Source organism: Sinocyclocheilus anshuiensis, unplaced genomic scaffold, assembly GCF_001515605.1.
Source record: "Sinocyclocheilus anshuiensis isolate Anshui unplaced genomic scaffold, SAMN03320099.WGS_v1.1 scaffold460, whole genome shotgun sequence".
Taxonomy (NCBI): Eukaryota; Metazoa; Chordata; class Actinopteri; order Cypriniformes; family Cyprinidae; genus Sinocyclocheilus; species Sinocyclocheilus anshuiensis.
The window spans coordinates 588,855-610,638 of NW_015554101.1; the positions used below are offsets into that span (position 1 = coordinate 588,855).

At 36.1% G+C, this 21,784-nt stretch overlaps 1 protein-coding gene across 1 annotated transcript in view; it reads left to right on the forward strand.

Moving 5' to 3' along the window:
- The window catches only part of LOC107669555 (protein quaking-like), a 54,048-nt gene that overhangs the window by 27,456 nt on the left and 4,808 nt on the right, over positions 1-21,784 (forward strand). The window contains exon 2 of the mRNA XM_016461840.1: positions 403-545. Coding sequence (XP_016317326.1) covers positions 403-545 — 143 coding nt within the window. The remainder of the gene's footprint in view (positions 1-402; positions 546-21,784) is intronic.

A 21,784-nucleotide genomic window follows, 5' to 3' on the forward strand; every position in this document is an offset into this window, starting at 1 on the left:
AAAAAAAAAATCCTGCGACTGCTGAAACCATTGAATCATGAGGCACACATTGAGTATATTTAATGATTAATAATCATAGTATCAAACATGTAACTGTGCAACCTTAAATTGTTTGATTACCATATTGTCAAGCAACAGAACCGTTAATCTAGGATCATGCTCTACTCTATTAAACCACGCTGTGTGACTGTAAATGCTGTAACATACTGAATGGTTCATTAGTTTTAAGAGCAGTGTTTAAGGAGCGTTTGCTCTTCTACTGCCATATTAAAGGGCATATAATCCATTGGTAAAGGAAATGTAGTATATAGCCTGCCACTATATCTGTAATCCTCTCCTTGCCCAGTCTGCATCCTGATTGATGCAGTTAACTCATGGTGCATGTGTTTCTCTTTATTTCAGAGATCAGCAGGGTACGAAAGGACATGTACAACGACACGTTAAATGGGAGCACGGAGAAGAGAAGCTTCGAGCTCCCGGACGCCGTCGGCCCCATCGTTCAGCTCCAAGAGAAACTCTTTGTGCCTGTTAAAGAATATCCTGACGTGAGTCTCAAACCTAAAACCCATTCACACTGCAAATACACTTAGAGCTCCATCACAGTGTTTTAAATAATTAATGCCATTTTTGTGAGTACACGTGGGTTTGTTTGTTTCATTAAATTAAAAATTCAATGACAAATGATTAAAAATGCATCCCGAGAACCTTTCAGTCAAATGATCTAGTCTCGGGCAGCAGTTGAAGGTCAGTTAAAAATGATTTCAAGTAAATGCCTGCATACACACACAGGCTCTTTACTGAAGCTGAGTGAGTAAATGGAATAGTAAATAACTGTGTGCAGCTGCTCAGTATGGCCCTTATTTAATTACAGAGACATACAAGTCAATGTAATCTAGTTTTCCTTGCATTAGGACATGGGCCCACGTCCAGTATATTGATTTCATTAAGACGTACTGAAGGAGTGAGGTTGCACAAAGTGTTTGAGTCCATTTAATTTACTGTGTTATTAAGCTGATGGTTTGTGGTCGACTGTCACTGTGCATCTGAGCAGTATAAATTCGCTGTGCATCTGAGTGTCACCATCAAGATTACATTTTTCATTTAAAACTGAATTTATTATTATGGGATAGTTCACCCAAAAGTTCAAATTCAGTCATTTCCTCACCCTCATGTCGCTCCGAACTTGTATGACTTTTCCTTGTCCCGTTAAAAAATATATTTCGTGAAAAAGAAGTGTGATTAATTGTACTGAATGTGCACTTGCAGTGTACTTAAAATCTTATAAGAATATATTTAAAAACTTTACTTGCAGATAATATAGAATTAATGAAATAAAAGACCACTAAAGTTTACTTAAAGAGAGTACACTGTTTCCTAACACACTAAAATAAAGTAAAAATTAAAGTTTTACTTTAAAGTACATTTTTATATTTTTTAATAATCAATACATTAGGTGCATTTTAATAATCTTTTGTTGTGCTTAAGAAGTTCACTTATTTTCATGTTTTATTTTCACATTACCAACATGCTAAAGCACATAAGTACCTGATTATAATTTTAACTGTAGTGTGTTATTCAATATTAAATTTAAAGTTAAATATTTTAAACTGCAACTTCATCATTACAAATGTATTTACATATATGACATACAGGTTTTAATAGAATATCATTTGATTAGTATAAAACTGTATATAGTATAGAATAGTGGATTTTAGTTTACTATACAGTAAATGATTGTCAGTACATTCGACAACAAAATTTAAAAATACTTCCCACACAACAAAAGTAATTACGAAATTACATATAAAGATGTACTTAAGTCCTACATAAGTGGGTCAAAAAAGAACTCTAAAGATCAGCTAATTGCAATTAATATAAATTTAAACTATAATGCATTTTCTTTTAATTGCATTAAACATGCAATTAAGTGTCAGAAAAAGTGCAATCAGTTTAAAGTAAATAATTTCCATAAGTTCTCTTTTTAAAAGTATGTCAAAGTGTACTTCTTTTTCACAAGATGTGGCAGGATATTATTCAGAAAACCACCTTTATGTTACACAGAAGACTAAAAATGAGTGAGTAAAGACAAGATTTTCATTTTTAGGTGAATTATTCCATTAAATCCAGCAGTGCCCCTGCATGTATTTTTCTGAAAGTGGTATCCTACCTCTCTCTGAGTCTCTGCGCATCTCTAGTAACAGGGGTGACATTGAATTCTCCCTCACTCTTCAAGTTTGTGTTGAGTCAGAGCCGCTCAACCGCATCACCAACAACCCGGTCGGTGGTTAACAAATCTTTCAAGCAATCGCTGACAGATCCTGCTTGCCTAAGGCGCCCAGCCCTAGGGAACCGGTTCCATGCTGATTGATCCCAATTAACTTATTCTGTCCCAGCATGATTCCTGCATGGCCAGCACTGATTGAGTCTCTCCAGCAGGGGTGTAAATACTGTTTGGGACTAGAGCCCTCCATTTTGCTGAAGTTTTCTGGGGCTGTTTATGCGCCTGTATTTCCCACGGGAGAGGGCTGCGATGTTAAACAACGCTGATGCAGTGGCGCTTGCATGTTTTTTGACTAATTCTTGCTTCAACCTATAGTGTTGTTAACGTGGCTTGTTTGATCCATAAAATACACACAATGAGAGCGGATAAGAGGAGATTTGAAAGTCATCGAGGCTGCACCTCTGGCATGCTTGGCATTAATAATATTAATATTTTATTGTTTCTTGCGCATAATACTGGAACTTTATAAAAAGCTAATTTCATTTTATATTCAATTACAACTCCAGTTTTCAAGGGTATGATGCTTTCTGTCTGCAGTTGGAGCATTGTGGGTAATTTAGCTCCTGCTCTTAAAAGTCTGAGAGTTAGCCAGCACTGCAGTAAAGGCTATCGTGAGTGTGTGTGTGTGTGTGTGTGTGCGTGCGTGCGTGTGTGTGTGTGTGTGTGTGTGTGTGAAGGTTCTGGCTGCCCTTCCCGGTCTGAAGGACACCCAGGATCATTATTAGTGAGTTTGGGTTCATTAGGAGGTGGAGGATGAGCAATAAAAGAGACGTCCTTAAATAGCCCTCAGTGTCAATGGAGTCCTCCATATCCATAAAGACTAGAACTCATGTTATAGTACAAAAAAGATAAAATAGCCTATTTTAAATGATCTGAACAGGATTTTTTTTTTTTTTCATTTTGTTGATGCGTCTTTATTCATGGTATTTACAAACATCGACAACTGGTGAATGGAATGTGATTGGAGCTGTTTTTGTTGTGTGTCGTGGGTTTCGTGATAACGAAGATGGAATGTAAACGCACAATTTACGCGATTGAAAGCATGAAAATTTACTAAATCTCCTATGACAACTTGCAGTGATACATATCATCGAGGCTGAGAAAAGAACATAACGCTGCAGACAATAGGTAGCTAAATGCCGTTATTATCGCTGTTTTTCATGTTCGTGGAGTAAATATTTTTACACAGCTTTTTAAAAATGCCTGGTAGCCGGTGTTTCATATGTGTTTGGCTAATCAGCATACACTTACATAACTGGTAGTTCCCATAGAACTGTTTTAGACCCTGCTCTGAAGTAGGAAATTATTTAGTTCCCCCAAACGGAGTTCCTAGAACAAAATACGTTCCAAGTTCCTGTGGTGCGAACACGCCAAAAAGCGGGAACTTCCGCCAATAGGTCTAGGAACTATAAAAAGGTTCCTGCGGTACGAAAGCACCTATTGCGAAAAGATTCCTTTGGAACTTTTATTTTTAAGAGTGCATTGGTCAGACAATCCAGATAGTCCCGCCTCCAAAATCATGCCATTGGTTAAGTCAGTGTTGCTGTGTCGGGTTGGTTGTTTTGATAATAGTGTTAAAACTTTTCAGGTGAATCAACATATGAATGGGCTCTTTAATATATTTCACCTTTACGCTTAGTGTAGAGCGTCTCTGGGGTGCCAGTAATCTCTATATTTCCTCTGCTGAGGTCAGAACAGCCTGGATCTCTCTCAGCAGACGTCTGATAGAGAGGGGAATCGTGTTAATTGCTGGAGACCTGCTCTGGACAATCATTAACTTTAAACCATTAGTCATTAAATATCACAGCTTCTCTTCAAAAGATGTCAATTATCACCCTCAAAAGGTTGCTGTGCGAGTGTGTGTGTATATGTGTGCATGCAGGTAGATCTTGACGTTTATCTGGGTCTAACGGAAGCTAAATGAATGACTACATTAATTGTGAAGCCATTCTTACATTTTTGCATTGAATTCTCAAAATATCCACAATGATTTTGCTGATAATTTAAAATTATGCAACATTGTGATTTAGTTAATTAGGTTTTCTGAACCATGTACTCTAATGTCCCAACTCGAACATTATGAGAGCATTCAGAGGTTTTTCAGTAGCAAAAATGACATCAGATTAAGTTTGATTCATTTTCATGATTTATTTCAAACTCTCCATATCAGTGATTAAACTTAAAATTCTGATTAAATTTACAACATCAAAAAGCATGTGATCACCTTATTTAGCCTCTTTGTGGCATTTTTAAAATGCTAAAATATTTAGCAAAATATTTTACCATGTACTGTTAACTTGCTGTGTATAAATGAATAATTATTTTAGTTTTTACATTTAAATGTTTTAAATCTCCTTAATTATCTAATCTCCATCTGTTTCTTTAAAAAGATGGTTGCTTTGATTGGGGAAGAAAAAAAATAACTTTAGAGCAAATACATGAATATCTAGATATGCTACTGTTCAAAACTTTGATGTCAGTATGTTTTTTTTTTTAAGAATTAATACTTTACTAATACTATTCATCAAAGAAATATTAAATTGATCAAAAGTAATAGTAAAGTCATTTATATTGTTTAGATTAGAACATTTAGATTTCTATTTCAAATAAATTATGTTCTTCTGAACTATCTATTAATTAAAGAAACCTGAAAAAATATTAAACACCACAACTATTTTCAAAATGATTAATCAGAAATGTTTATTGAACAGCAAATCGGCATATTAAAATGCTTTTTGAAGGATCATGTGACACTGAAGACTGGATTAATGATGCTGAAAATTCAGCTTTGCATCACAGGAATACATTACATTTTAAAATGAATTCCAAAGGAAAACAGTTATTTTCAATTTTAACATTTCACAATATTACTGCTTTTACTGATCAAATAAATGCAGCCTTGGGGAACATAAGAGACTTATTTCAAACGTATTCTTATTTGAATGGTAGTGTATAAATTAAGTATCATCAAAAGACTGAAAAATATAAATACAGAGTTCTGTCAGGACCACTATCGTCAAAATGATAGATACTTAGCATAAAGTTTGGTTTGGCGGTATGGTTCTGTTCTGGGCAAAAACCTCCCTGCCCATCCATGCAGCCTGTCATGAATGAGCAGGGAGAGCAGCAATAATAACCCCCCTAGGGTTAACAGAACAGAACAAGGCAGATATCATTAATGTACTTAATGATATTTAAGTGTAACACTTTATTCAAGATAAAGGAGTCTGATTAGCAAGGAATATCAGAAAGCCAAGTCCTGACTGTGGCGAAAGGAGGAGCTGGGGATGGAGGAGGGTAATTTGCTCCTGAGCAAGCTGAAAAGCTGCTGAATCTGAAAAGCTGCTGAATAATACTGAATAGAGCTTATATAGGAATGCTGCGATAGGTGTCGTATTCCTATAGGTAGATGTGATCAGCTGAGAATCAGCTGATGCAAGCTTGACTCACGTGACCTGCCAGAACTAACGCTAACGCTTCATTTCTGGCATGAAGCTCTAGATGGCGCAGTCCGACAGGTCTAGTTCAATCTGACCTGGTGACATCATTGTCACATGGCAGCTGATTGGTTCTCTACCAGTAGCCAATGAGGTCGCTGCTCAATATTCAAATACCTGGCTTTTGTTTGCTGTAGCAGTTGCAGCTTGCTTCAGAAACACTCCACCTTCCCCAGCTCCACCTGTATAGATCTGCTACAAGGTGATTCATGTATGCTATGGGGGTTATTTCATGTATGTTATATTTGCAGCAGCAGTATTTCTTACATGCTCACAGCAGCAGCATGTTGTGGGTGTATTGGAAGTAGCAAGTCTCGGTACTTGCTCTGCCGCAGCAGCAGCATAGCAGATCTATTCCACCAAGTTACCATGCCAATCCCTCCGAGAGTTGTCATGACAGAAATGCATTCATTTTAGCTTATTATCAAAATACAGCATGATTTACACAGGAGTCCGTTCTGCTCCCGTTTCATGAATGAGACCCAATGTGCGCACGAGCATCCACACCATCCGCCCCAGCAGGCTTAAAAATCGTGAATGATCTCGTCGCTGATATTTCCAGGTCAGGGGCAGGATGACATGATAGATTTATAGATGAGGTATAGTATGAAGAGAAGAGCGTGAAAGAAAGAGTGAAGAAGATAAGCAGCCTGGGACGTGCGGCCGTGATGAATGTGAGGCTATGATGAGGTCGGGGAATCGGGGCAGAGGAACAGCGGCCTGCCCCGCCTGATAAAAGAGAGCGAACGGCCCCACACACACTCGTCTCCCAGACAGGCACGCAGCGGCACAGAAATTAATTTGCTCCTTCAAACTCGTGCTGTGTCGCCCCTCTCCCGGCAGCACGCACCCGTTCCGATTTGCTGAACAATGTTATTAGGCTGCGAAAGACAGCCGTGCTAGAAGAGCGCTGCTGCTTGAGATGATTGTTGCCTTTCATTCAGAGGTACAAATCTACAGTTATTGTTGTGTGTGTGTGTGTTTGAGGGAGATAATGTTAGGGAAAAGACACTGGGCCGTAGAGGAAGAGCGCTATATAAATACTCTGCTCAGGGTCTTGGTGGGGACAAAGCTTTTAATTGTTGAGCGTGGAGCGAACGAGCGAGTGAACCGCTGCTGTCATCTATCATTTCTCTCAGTGTGTCCTTTTCTGGGTCAAACTCGTCTACAGTCAGGATGAGCAACTATCAAAGGTTATTAATCATTATCAACATGAGCTGCAAGATTGATTTGCCTTCCTTTAGCAAGTGGGAACAGTGGATTACTTTTAATAAACTGGTGTTTTGGTGATTTTTTTATTTTTATTTGTGGATTTATGAAGTCAGTGCTCCTAATATTCACACACGTGTCAAGTAACCACAAGTGTAGAGAATCACAACCACAAAATGTCACAATACTTTACTTGAATATTCATTTTGAACAGGATATCTATTTATATCTATTATAGTGTAAATGTAGACTTGGGTGCATTTATCAGAAATACAGTAATAATATGAAACTTTATTACAATTTAATTTAATTTTAATATTTTGTAATCTGTGATTTATTCCTGTGATGCAAAGCTGAATTTTCAGCATCATTACTCCAGTCTTCGGTATCACATGATCATTCAGAAATAATTTTAATATGCTGATTTGGTGATTTCCTATTATTATAAATGTTGAAAACAGTTGTGCTGATTAATATTTTTGTAGAATTTTTGATGAATAGAAAGTTCAAAAGAGCAGCTTTCATTTGAAATAGAAATCTTTTATGACATTAAAAAATGTCTTTACTGACACTTTTCATTAATTAATTGCATCCTTGCTGAATAAAAGTATGACTTAAAAAAACTTTTGAATATTAGTGTATATTTTTCTATATATAGTGTATATTTTCTGTATAATATTTATATAAAGTTAATGTTACATTTTATATAATTGTGACTTACTGTAAGTGTCCAGTATTTTTTGAAGTCATTAAATATGTACGTGGTGTTTGAATGAGTGTCTGTTGTCTGATAAATGCATTAATAGTAATAAATATGAAGAGGAATTTGTAAAGGAAGTGGAGTATATTCCAGATGAAAATGTTATTGCTCAGAGTATTTTTTATTTCTTAAAAAAAAAATCCTTTAAAAGTAAATTAAAAACAGGCACAAATAAGAAAATTGTTGACATGTAGAGCTATGAAATTAATGTTAATCTTTTAGCTCAGATAAAGAGGACTAATCTAATGGGAACTGTTTGTTCGTTTTAAAATCTAACTTATGAAATATCTTTTGATTGCAGATCTGAGTGTAGTTTGAGACATTAAGATCTCATCTGAAACTCTAGAGAGCACATGTGAAATTACTGCGGTCGTTTTGTGGATTTGAGGGACTTTTCTTCATTTGCTATTCCTTAATCCTAATCACTGTTTTGGAGAAACAACTGAGATGTTCAAGTGATGTCATTTGCGATTTTTCTTCCCTGCTATGGCTAAAATCCCAAGATATTGTCTAGGAATTTACTTTCATGGCAGCTTTTGCTGTTTTTCCCCTCATATTTTGAAGTCTGTCTGCTTCTACATGTCCTCTGGGTGTTTAACAATACATTATAGTCTCACTTTCCTCGACCAGCGCTGTGCCACTCTGAGATGCTGCTATTTCGGGAAGACTGTTGCGTTCAAACAGTGCGAGTGAGTTTTTATGAGTGTGTTCTTGCAGCTGCATGTATATATGGATCTAAAGGGCAGCATGTTCAGCACATGTGTGTGTTTGTGTTGTGTGCTGTCAGGCAGGAGATCTGGCCGCCTGCCCTTCCTCTCTCCAGGTGTCATTGTTTTAAAGGGGTCATATGATGCTTTTTTAAAGATCATTATTTTGTGTTTTTGGTGTAACAGAATATGTTGACATGCTTTAATGTTCAAAAAACTATTATTAGTAGTATAATATAAACTATAATTATTTTTCAAATACTGTACATTATTGTAGGTCCTCTATGCCCCGACTCTCTCAAACGCCTCGTTTTTTTGCGTGAACATTTGGGCAGCATTATGCAAATCTTCCCACATAGTGAGGTAGATATGTGGGGGCGTGTTAGAGCGAGCCGTTTTAGGGGGGCGTGGGATAAAGAATATCTCTTTGGTTTTGAGACTTAGTCTTTGCAACTTCAGGGATCTTATCTATGCACAATCAGCTTGTAACACTCCAAAGAGAAAGGAAAACTTGAAATCGCATCATATGACCCCTTTAATTAAATGGGTCCGATGGGATGGACCCATAACTCAGAACTGAATGAGGGCTTAATGAAAGCAAAACTACTGGACGTTAACTGTGGTATTGGCTGCCGTACCTGCAGCAGCTGGTGTTGATTAATATGACTTCATCTACATGTGAATATGTGTGTCTGTGTGTGTGTGTGTGTGTGTGTGTGTGTGTGTGTGTGTGTGTGTGTGAGTGTAACTGACCTTACTTTGCAGTTTTGTGAATTACAGAAGTAAAATGCTTTAATGATTATGGGGTTTTAATACAGGGTTAGAAAACCTAGAAATATCAAGGAATATTAAGGTTGTGTTGTCTAAGATTGGGACATGAATAAAGTCTTAAGAATTATGAAAGAGTCTTGATTCTGATCCTTAAAATTCACTTTAATTGGTACAACTTGCATAGTAAATATACATTTTTTCCACTTAAACTATTGTTCAAAAGTTTGGATTTGGGAAGAGTTTATTTATTTATTTATTTATTTATCTTTTGAAAGAAGTCTCTTATGCTCACCAAGGCTGCATTTATTTAATCAAAAATACAGTAAAAATATTGTGAAATATTATTGCAATTTAAAATAAGTGTTTTCTAGTTGAATATATTTTAAAATGTATTTTATTATTGTGATGCAAATCTGAATTTTCAGCATCATTACTCCAGTCTTTAGTGTCACATGATCTTTCAGAAATCATTCTAATATGCGGATTTGCTACTCAATAATTATTTGTTATTATTATCAATATTTTTGTGGAAACTGTGATACATTTTTTCAGGATTCTTTGATAAATAGAAAGATCAAAAGAACAGCAATTATTCAAAATAGAATGTTTTTGTAACATTATAAACGTCTTTTGTCATTTTATTTATTACTTGAATGTGTCCAAATGTATTAATTAAACCTTTGAATTGTAGTGAATACTTAATATTCACTATAAACTTAATAGGCACAATATTTAATTGGTTAAAAATGCTCTTATTTGGAAAATAATTCGAACCTTTTGCATTGGTACTTGCATTGGTTCTCAAAAAAATTGGCCAGAATGCTTCATAAATAAGTCAAAATGATTCATTATCGAATCAGACTAAATAAAAAAAATTTTTTTTTTTCTTAAATGTGTGAATCCTGTTAATAATTACTTGTATTTACTCAATTATCCTTTTTTACAGTTATAATGACTTAATTATCATAATACTCAAATAAATCATTTCTAATCCAAATGAAAATTCACCTACTCTCAGTTGTCCTCAGCATGTATATTTGAAAACAATTATTAATCCTATAAAATCAAACATATTTTTGGCAAATATCAGATCAAACTGAATCCCTGTCATAGTAAATATTTGTGACCCTGGACCCCAAAACCAGTCGCTTGGTTAAATTTGTAGCAATAGCCAAAAATACATTGTATGGGTGAAAATTACGATTTTTCTTTTATGCCAAAAATCATTAGGACATTAAGTAAAGATCACGTTCCATGAAGATATTTAGTAAATTTCCTACTGTAAATATATTAAAACTTAATTTTTGATTAGTAATATGCAATGCTAAGAACTTCATTTGGACAACTTTAAAGGCGATTTTCTCAATATTTAGATTTTTTTGCACCCTCAGATTCCAGATTTTCAAATAGTTGTATCTCGGCCAGATATTGTCCTATACTAACAAACCATACATCAATGGAAAGCTTGATGTATAAATCTAAAAAATTTCGAAAAATTGACCCTTATGACTGGTTTTGTGGTCCAGGGTCACATTTAACCCCTAGTGTGTATTTGTTCTGATTCTGGGTGTCTGCTGAAAGTGGGCAGTGAGGTTTAAGGTTATAGATCCAGCGTCTACGTAACCCTTTATACCAGGCTATAATCTTTTCTGCTGTCCTCCACCTAAAAGCACTCATACACACTGACGGCTCTGCCCGCGGTGAGGAGAGGTGAGGCGCAGCGGTTGGTGTGTGAGTCTTCTCATTACTCTGGTGATAATAAACAATAACACGCACACAGGGGAGAGGTGCAGCGGCGTTCCGGATCACCTCGCTGCTAATGAAGGTTAATTAGGGTTCATTAGGACATGATGAGCGCTCGCAACACCACCACAGCCCTCTGCTTTATGCCTGCCGTCCGCCTCGGTTCCTCCTCTCTGGCTGTCACTCCTGATGGACTCCTGAACATCAGTCCATATCAGTGAGAGTCCGGACAGACACCACTGCAATTACTATATTAATATACAGTATGACATACTGGGTCAGTGTTTCCCAACAAACCACAAATATATGTGACCCTGGAGTATATTTGTAGGAATAGCCAAAAATACAGTACATTGTATGGGTCAAAATCATCGATTTTTCTTTTATGCCAAAAATCATTAGGATATTAAGTAAAGATCATGTTCCATGAAGATATTTTGTAAATTTCCTACTGTAAATATATTAAAACTTAATTTTTGATTAGTAATATGCAATGCTAAGAACTTCATTTGGACAACTTTAAAGGCGATTTTCTCAATATTTAGATTTTTTTTGCACCCTCATATTCTAGATTTTCAAATAGTTGTATCTCGGCCAAATATTGTCCGATCCTAACAAACCGTACATCAGTGGAAAGCTTATTTATTCAGCTTTCAGATTATATATAAATCTCAATTTCGAAAAATTGACCCTTATGACTGGTTTTGTGGTCCAGGGTCACATATTCCTTTTACCTCAGATTATACTAAATATCATTTATGAAACTGGACATTATAATAATTATTCTTTTTTAAAGAATTAACCTGATAAAACCTACTGTATCATATTTGATATGCAAATTTCTAAGGCCTCTAAAGGATCAACATGATTATAACTTTGCTGAAAACCCTGCTGTACACATTCTACTACTTTTATATTGTTAGTAATATTTTAAGATGAACACTTACTGGACTGAAGCAAGTTTATACTTGATTATCCACACATTAAAAATCATGTCAAAATGTGAGTATCAAATATACATCAGGCTTTTGAGGAACATTTATTTGTTCATCTCTTGATCATCATTGTATTGCATTGCTTTATATTTTTGGCCCCACAATAAAAACTGCAGAGATTTGATCATAAACCTAAGCATATCATCTTACAAAGACATATTATTGGGAGATATAGAGAGACAACTGATATTTATATGGATTTTATGTAAGTAGTCTGCTATACTGTTATAAAGAGCTCATTAAATTACAAGCTATCAGAATTTCATCTTACAACTGCACCAAAGTTTGGGCCTCTGAGGTGTTTCTTCCTTTGAGTTTAAGCTCCATATTTTCACTATACATTACTATATGAGTCAAAAAATGTGATGTATCAAATATGTATTAATTCTGTGGGTCTCATCAAGTTGCTTTAATGAGACACCTGAGTTTGTTTGTCTTTCTCATGTTTTGACAGTTCTGGGCCAGTCGTATAGAAACTTTCCCAGAGAAAGACCTATGGCAAATTTATTTATAAATGAAACCCAGGTGGAGTGTTTAAAGGGGTCATATGATGTTGCTAAAAAGAACATTATTTTGTGTATTTGGTGTAATGAAATGTGTTTATGCGGTTTAAGGTAAAAAAAAACACATTATTTTCCACATACTGTACATTATTGTTTCTCCTCTATGCCCCGCCTTTCTGAAACGCGTCGATTTTTACAAAGCTCATCGGTCTGAAAAGCGAGGTGTGCTCTGATTGGCCAGCTATCCAGTGCGTTGTGATTGGCCGAATACCTCAAGCGCTCAAAACTCACGTTTGAATCGCCAGTGGCAAATTCTTTATATATAAAAAACGTACTTACAATCTTTCAGAAATCAAGACCACTGATTTCTAGTCGTGTCCTCTTTTGGAAGACCAAACAAAGTAGTTTCGCTTTCGCAACGAAACACACAGCGTGGCGGCGGCAGCAACAATAAAGTTACGCCTTCTGCAAATCTTTCCACATAGTGACGTAGACATGTGGGGGCGTGTTTAAACGAGGCGTTTTAGGAGGGCGTGGATGAGTCTTAACTTTTATAAAGAAAATTTGAGACTTTAGTCTTTGCAACTTTAGGGATCTTATCTATGCACGAACAGCTTGTAACACTCCAAAGAGAAAGGAAAACTTGAAATCGCATCATATGACCCCTTTAACAAATGTATAATAATTTACAGAGACAACCATCAGAGGACTGTTTCAGCAGAAACACCTGTTACTCACAGCATGTACGATTATTAGTCAGTAAAACACGGTAAAGAGTACTGTATTATTTCAACACTGCGGGTTGAGTTGCATCAGCCGTTCGTAAGTTTTTGCTTAAATTGGAACATAAAGTCCACACTAGATTCCTAGTAGCTAGTAGCTGGTGTGTAACTTATCAGGCCTTCCTGTGGCTCAAAGAGTTGAGCATGGCATTAGCAATGCCAAAGTCATAGGTTCAATTCCCAGGAAAAAAAAGAAAAGAAAGAAAGAAAATACCTTGAATTCAGCATAAGTTGCTTTGGATAAAAGCGTCTTTCTTTCTTTCTTTCTTTCTTAAGATTAAAAGGAGAGCAAATGGAGCCTTAAGTCTCTTCCTTAGCTCTTAATTTTCTCGTCTCCTGTAGCTAAGGCAAATAATTGCATAAATTTCAGTCTGTGTCTCACACAAAGCTATTGTGTGGCTTCAGGAGACTTGGCAAATAGCCCACGAGTCAAATGAACTACTTCTACGATATCTTTATGGTGCTTTTCAATGCTTTTTTAAAGCTGAACGCTTCATTCATTGTAATTGCATGGAAGAAACTACTAGCTTTTGTGTTCCACAGAAAAAAAGAAAATCATATGGGTTTGTGACGAAAATTATGACAGAATTTTCATGCCTGTTCAGAATTCCTTTAATGCTGATAGCAATGCAACGTCTAAGTCATTTGGACTGTGCTTCCATAAACCCAGCACACAAGGGAATCGGCCAATCAATGCCACTCACGGATCATCAGCACAGGAAGCTGTGATAAAACATTTGAGATCAAGAGTTGTAGATATGGAGGCATACATGCGGTTAGACATCTCTCTTCCTCTCCGCGAGTCCCCCACCTCTCGGAGGAGAGATGCTCCCTCCTTCCCCTCCCCTTGTCCTGCACAATAATGAAAACAAAAGACATCCTGCAGCAGGGAATCAGAGCGCAGTGCTATTAGAAGCCATGCAATAATTAATTTGCCTATTACCAGAGCCGACTCGTTTATCTTCATAAGATAATGCCATCACTCCCAGTCTCTGGCAGAATCGCATGCGCTCTGTCTTAAACGGCCCTAATTACGTCCCCGCTGCCTATTTTATTGTAGTTGATGGAAAACACACTTAATCTCCACTGTGCAGAATGAGTAAATAGGCCCCAGCTTTGAACAGCAGATATTAGAGATTCCATTAAAGCCCAGTGCTTTTTTATGTGGCTTTTGTTTCGGGTGCCGGAGCACTAAAGAGCTGAGGTAAGGTGTACGCCGATGAGGCAGATAAGTCAAGCTGTCTTTATCCGTTGCGTTTTCACACACGTCCAGATAGAGGGAACTTTGTAGTGGCAAAAGCCCAGTGATATGATTACGCCTCCCAGTCAAGTTTAAAGGGATCCTGTTATGCTTTTTCACTTTTTCAACTTTAGTTAGTCTGCAATGTTGCTGTTTGAGCATAAAAAAGATCTGCAAAGTTACAAAGCTCAAAGTCCACTTCAAAAGGAGATATTTTATTTAACAGAAATCACTTTTCAAAAACTACAACGAAAGACTCGTTTGGACTACAACGCATATTTTCCGGGATTTGTGATATCACAAATGCTGACGAATGGGACAAGACCTGGTTGAGCTGCACTAGAGAAGGCAACGAGTGTTATCACTATGTCGGAGACACGCTAGCTTTCCCAAGTCAGATGAACTTAAAGTGGTTACAATCATCCAGGTTTAAATCGCGCTCAAATTGATTTGATTTTGACGCAATATTTACCCTGAAGCTCGCAGGTGGCTATGGTAAGGGGCATGATATTTCCCGACCAGGCGCCGAGTGCTGCCAATCACAACTCACACTGGCCCAGCTAACCAATCACAGCACATTTCGTATTTCAGAAGGCGGGCCTTCATTTGATACAGGGACTATTCGAGCCGTTCATGCCAGACTGGGGAGAGAGGTGTTATAATAATGTAAAATATGTGAAAAATAATGTGTTTTTCGAACAACCTAGTATGAGAGCCTGTTCTAGTACACCCCCAAAACAAAATCAAGACTTTGTAAAAGAGCATAATAGGACCCCTTTAAATTTATGAATGGCTGAAACGATCAGTCAGTTTATAATGTTTTAAGTTTAGAAATGGCGTGGACTCTGGTCTGCTGTAGTGGTTTGGGCTGTAACTCAACTTAGAGGAGGTTTTTATTGCTCTGAGGTTGCTCTTTCTCAAGAGACTTCATGGAGTTCTCAGTTTCAAGTGTCAACTTTGTCACAGATGTTACTGTTTCCTTTTAGTAGACATAAAATGAATGAAACTATTGACAGAATCTAGAGCTGTCAAATGGATCGCATGGTGCAGATTTGGATGAGAAATGTAGGAGTTCATAATGAAATCTCGGACTTTTAATTGCAGCAAATTTGTGCAGAGTTTGGGAGACTGTTGAGATCGCTTCAGAAACTCTATAGAAGACATATAGTAGAATTATGTTTTTTTTTTTACAAGAACTAAAGAATCTGATTCTGCTCTAGATTTCGCCTCACTGACTTCTTTTAAACAAAGTGAGATATTAAAGAGCTTTCATTAAGGATTACTAATGGAAATGTTATATATTCAAACTCCATATGGGACATTCTATAAAATATCACTATTGTGCTCTATAAGGGTTAGTTCTCTCATGATTTACTCACCTTCTTTTCATTTCAAACCCCTGAGACTTTTATACATCTTCAAAACTCAAATGAAGACTTTTTAAAATAAAACAGGAAATTTCTGTCCCTCCTTTGAAAGACCATGCAACCAAAACTTTGTTGCTTCAAAAAGTCCATTAAGGCATTGTAAAAGCAATCTAATTGTTCTTCTCTCAAGCATGTTTGAGCTTGTGTTTACCATATTTTACCACATAGTTTACCACAACTTTACAAACTCTTTGAATGTTCTGTTGGAATAGACTTTGGTGGACTGGTGGTTTCATTAAAATAAATGTTAATGTTTCATGTATAATTTTTTGAAGATGTACAAAAGTGGGTTTGGAACAAAAAGTAAATGATGACAGAATCTTTATTTTTGGGTGAACTATCCCTTTAAGTCATCATTTATTTATCCTCATATTGTTCCAAACCTGACTTTTTTCTGCAGTGAAATATTTTTAAGAAGATTCATTCCATGAAGGCATGCAATGACCTGGTTCTCTGAAACATCAGAAAGAAGAAAAGAAGCAGCGTGGAAGTATCATAAAATTATTCCATATGACTCATGAGCTATATTCTAAGGCTTTTGACGTCATGATTTGTTTGAGGAACAGACCAAAATGTAAGCAGTTATTCTCTAAAAATCATTGTGCTTGGTCACAAGTCATACAAGCATGAATGCTAGTTGTGTACACTTATCTTTTAACCCAAGACAGACTGTCCCTGTCATAAGTGTACTGCGTGGTACGTTGCCAAAGATGGTCACCAAACAAACTGTAGTCCAGCATGTGCTGAGAAGGGTTATGTGGGATTTAAAAAGGAAGAGAATGTCGACCGTGAGCCAACTGAGGGCACAGCTGACACCCTGATCACTCAACAGACCCACAGAGATGGTTTAATGGACACTACACACACTCTTAAAGATTAAGCCTCCCGAAGGGGTTTTTCACAGTGATGTCAATGAAGAAACATTTTGGGCTCTCAAGAGAACCTTTCAGTGAACTGTTCTTAAAAGAACCATTTTAATGATCTTAGGGATTATTTTCCATTATAAAAAACCTTTTGTGCAATGGAAAGTTCCATGGATGGAACCATCAGTGCCAAAAAAAGAACCTTGATTTTTAAGAGTGTAGACTAATATTTTGAAGATAAAGGCTCCAGAAGGGGGTTTTCACAGTGATACCATAGAACACTCTTAAAAGATAACAATGGTTCCATGAAGAACCTTTAACATCTATACAATCTTTCCATTGGACAAATGATTCTTTATAGTGGAAGAAGGGTCTTTTGATTAATAAAATGTTCTTCACACTAGGAAAATAATGGTTCTTTTAAGAACTGTTCACTGAAAGGTTCTTTGAGGAACCAAAAATTGCGAAAAAAAAACTACTTTTTGAACCTCTATGGGTTCCTCAAATAACCTTCAGTGAACAAATCTTAAAAGAGACATTTTTTCTTCACGTGAAGAACATTTTAATAATATAAAGAGCCTTTTTTTTTTCATTACAAAGAACCTTTAGTGTGATGTAAGGCTCCATGGATTTTAAAGGTTCTTTGTGGAACCATTGATGTCGATAAAGAACCTTTATTTGTAAGAGTGCGCACTGATATACTTGAGTGAGTTCACAGTGGCCCATGCGTCTTCACTTCTGCACAGCATCACACCGACAGCACCTCCCACACAAACAGACACATCTCACACTAACCTATTCACGCAAGCAAATATGTTCCGCACATCGGCCTCCATCCATTGCCCTGACATCACCTGACAGCGAGGAAGATGAAAATTTCATTCATCTTTTCTTCTCGTCACTCTCTACAAGAACACACCTAGACACACACTCGCACAGCTCGCACAGCCCTCTTCACACACTTGCATGCAGACATTCATCAAAGCATCAAAGGAGCTTTGTGGGACGCGCAGCAGGAGTAGGCCCACACAAAAGGCGCAGGTACAAGAGAGCGAGATTGTGTGTGTTTGATAGGAGAGCTTCGGGTGACAGCCGGTGAGTTGAGAGGTGGGGAAGTGTTGCATATATTCAGGTAGGCGAGACGATGCTGTCACTTACGCTTTTGGTGTGTGGTGTGTGTGAGAATACGTGGAGTCTGTGTGTGGCGGCTTCACTTCCTGTTTTTTGTCTTTTTTGGGAGACAGACTAATGGGATATATGCCAGCAATGTTTGTGAAATGGGAGTTTAAGCTTTCAGAATTCAAATGTTTTTGTATTCTTAAATCCTTTTTGTCCTACAGTCAGCATGAAATCCAAATTGACCCCATTTACTTTCTTAATAAATGTCCCTGATCTTCTTCAGGATGATTCATCAGTATTCATTCATTTTATTTTGCCCCTGAAACAACTTTTTTTTTTTTTTTTTTTTGAGCAAATAACATTATTAAAATCAACACCCTCTTCACCCTCAATCCACTCAATCCACTCAAATCCAGCTGAAGAAATTTCAGGTCCATCTTACATTATTACATTTTTTCTCACTGAATATAGATCACAAAAAAAGCATTCCAGGCAAAATCCCATTCATCTTCTTGAATTGATAACATAATAAACCTAATTTATGTTTACATTTTATATTTTAAATAATGTTAATTGTTTTTTGAAAAAGTCTCTTTTGCTCACCAAGGCTGCATTTATTTAATACAAAAAAATATTATATATTGTGAAATATTATTTCAATTTAAAATCATTGTTTTCTATTTGAATACATGTCAAAATGTAATTTATTCTTCTGATGCAAAGCTGAATTTTCAGCATCATTACTCCAGTCTTCAGTGTCACATGATCTTTCAGAAATCATTCTAATATGCTGGTTTGCTGCTCAAGAAAGATTTTTGATTATTATCAATGTTGAAAACTGTTGTGCTGCTTTATTTATTTATTTATTGTTTGTTTGTTTGTTTGTGTGCGTGCGTGTGTGTGTGTTCGTTTGTTTGTTTGTTTGTGAAAACCGTGATACATTTGTTTCAGGATAATTCAGGATTCTATGATGCATAGAAAGTTCAAAAGAACAGCATTTATTTGAAATATAAATAGTTCATATTTTTTTAATCTTAGAAGAAGTTTTGAATTGTAGTGTGTCATGGTTTCGAGAAAAATATTAAACCAAAAAAAAAAACAGTTTTCATGGATGTTGAAAAGTTTGCCATCACAGGAATAAATTACATATACCGCGTCCTTGCTGAATAAAATTATTAATTTCTGATTCAATTATGTAATTTGCAAAGCTTCATGGAATGAGTCACGTTTGTAAGTTGTTGTTTTTTTCTGCATTTTATAAACAAACATTAAATACTCCCGGAACCAAGATATTAAATACCACGGAAAAAGTGGGTGGATACTATTGCATTTCAATATACGTCATATGTCAACAATTAAATGTGATGCGAATACTGTTTAATGTCATCTTTATGAATAGCTTCAGAATTAGATGATACATTGACTTTGATGGTTATCTACTAATGAACCCACTGAATTCATTATTAAATGTTTAAAAGATGAGGCATGTTGGATGAGTCTTATGAGATTTTATAGTTTCATATTTACTCCAAGCTCAAATCACTATATGTGAAGGACACTGCAGCAGATTTTTCCCATCAGGGGATACTCGCCAGCATCTCTGAAACCCATCTCTGAGTTTTTTCAGATCAGTCCGTATGTGCCTGTGTTCAAGTGCTCTCACCAGGCCCGAGCGTCACATAATCCAGACGGAGAGCGGAGGTGAGCCGCTACGGAGAGCTGTGTGTGTAATCCCGGCAGATGTGTGAATACAGCAGGGAGACCACGGATGTGTAATTTGCGCCTGCTGCTTTCGGAGTGAAGACGTTTTTTCTGGAGTCTCTTGCACTGATTACTCGATCTCCAAGGGCACCTTGGAAATTCGCCTGTGCAGGCCTGAAGAAAAGACTTTGATTTGATATACCGAGCAGTTTTCCATCACGTAGCGACAGCGGCTCTGAACATACATGACCTTTGAGATGGCTTGGCTTCCGAAAGGGCTTGTTATTTCCATTGGTGGTCCATGAGGGTACTTTCCAAACAGGCTCATATGTATATAAATATCAAGTATCCTGTAAGGAGTGTAATATCTTTTTTTTTTTTTAAGTGGAATACATCCTTGTTGTGGCATATTTATATGTGGCCCTTTTATTCAGTTTTTTTAAAACTGATATTTTGACTAAAGTCTCTCTTCACCTGTTGCATTAACCACAAGCAGGCTTAATAACACACTAGTGATACTGATACTGGTTCACTTCTGATAATTATATATATATATATTTTTTTTTTTATATTGTGCAGATTTAATTTATTCTCCCTGTTGTGCAAGCATTTTGGATGGAAATAAATTATATTTCATCATTTGAATAGCAATTCTAAATGGTTATTTTACTAATCGGAGGATCCTGTCAGCTTCCTCTGGCACTTGTGCAATGATTAAAACCTGGGTTTAACTGTGCATGAAAGAAAAGTATCATATGTTATACACTAATTGCATTGCATGCACATTAATAAGTAAAGTGATTATTCATGATCATTTGAATTATGTTCATACAGTAAGTGAATATATGCAAACATGAACAAACAGTTAATCTTGACTGGGTGATGCTCTTAAACATTTGACACTTTCATTTAAAAATTATTTATTAGCATGTAAAAAGTGCCATATGTACAGATATTGTAATAGGTTTATTAATAATAAAAAGATGGAGTGACAGTCATCTTTTTTATGTACATGCAGAAATAAACGCACACGCATACAAATGTAATGCAAGCCCTTGTGCTTTGTGCCTCCAAGTAAAATTTTATTGCTTCTTTTCATTCATATCCACAAGGCTCTTGGACAGGGATGAAGAGTGCCAGAATAAAAAAAATAAAAGCTCAGTGACTGTGTTTTACCAGTAGTCGATTATGCATGGAGTCAGTCATGTGAAAAGAGCATAGCATCAGAATACCAAACGCATTGATAAAGCAGACCCCGAAGGCTGATTGATTAGAGCAGGAGGCCTATAGTGTAAAATGGGATTTTACAGAACGCAAGACTGCATGCCTCCAAAACAAACCACTGCTGCTGACTGTATTAGAATGGAGTTCCCTAAAGGAGAGAAAGAAATGCAGCATGCAAACTTCCTGAAAAAAACAAAGATGCAAATAATGACTGATCACATGACTGTACAGTTTCTCACAATGCACAAGATTATGAACTATGAAGAATAATTGTGGGTTGTGTTTTGGGGTTATTGAGTTGCATGTGAAATAATCTGAAGTAACAGGTCAAATATTGTATTTTTTTATTTAAACTACATTACCAGTCAAAAGTTTTTGGACAGTAAGATTTTTAATGTTTTTTTAAATAAGTCTCTTCTGCTCATCAAGCCTGCATTTATTTGATCCAAAATACAGCAAAAGCAGTAATGTTGTGAAATATTTTTACTGAAGAAATAATTGTGGGTTGTGTTTTGGGGTTATTGAGTTGCATGTGAAATAATCTGAAGTAACAGGTCAAGTATTGTATTTTTTTATTTAAACTACATTACCAGTCAAAAGTTTTTGGACAGTAAGATTTTTAATGTTTTTTTAAATAAGTCTCTTCTGCTCATCAAGCCTGCATTTATTTGATCCAAAATACAGCAAAAGCAGTAATGTTGTGAAATATTTTTACTCTTTGAAATACAGCAACTGCTTTCTGTTTGAAAATATTTTAAACTTTCTATTCATCAAAGAAGCCTGAAAAAAAAATCTACTCGGCTGTTTTCAACATATTAATAATAATAATAATAATAATAAATGTTTTTTTTTTAGCAGCAAATCAGAATATTATGATTTCTGAAGATTCATGTAACACTGAAGACTGGAGTAATGATGCTAAAAATTCAGCTTTGAAATCACAGGAATAAATTACATTTTAA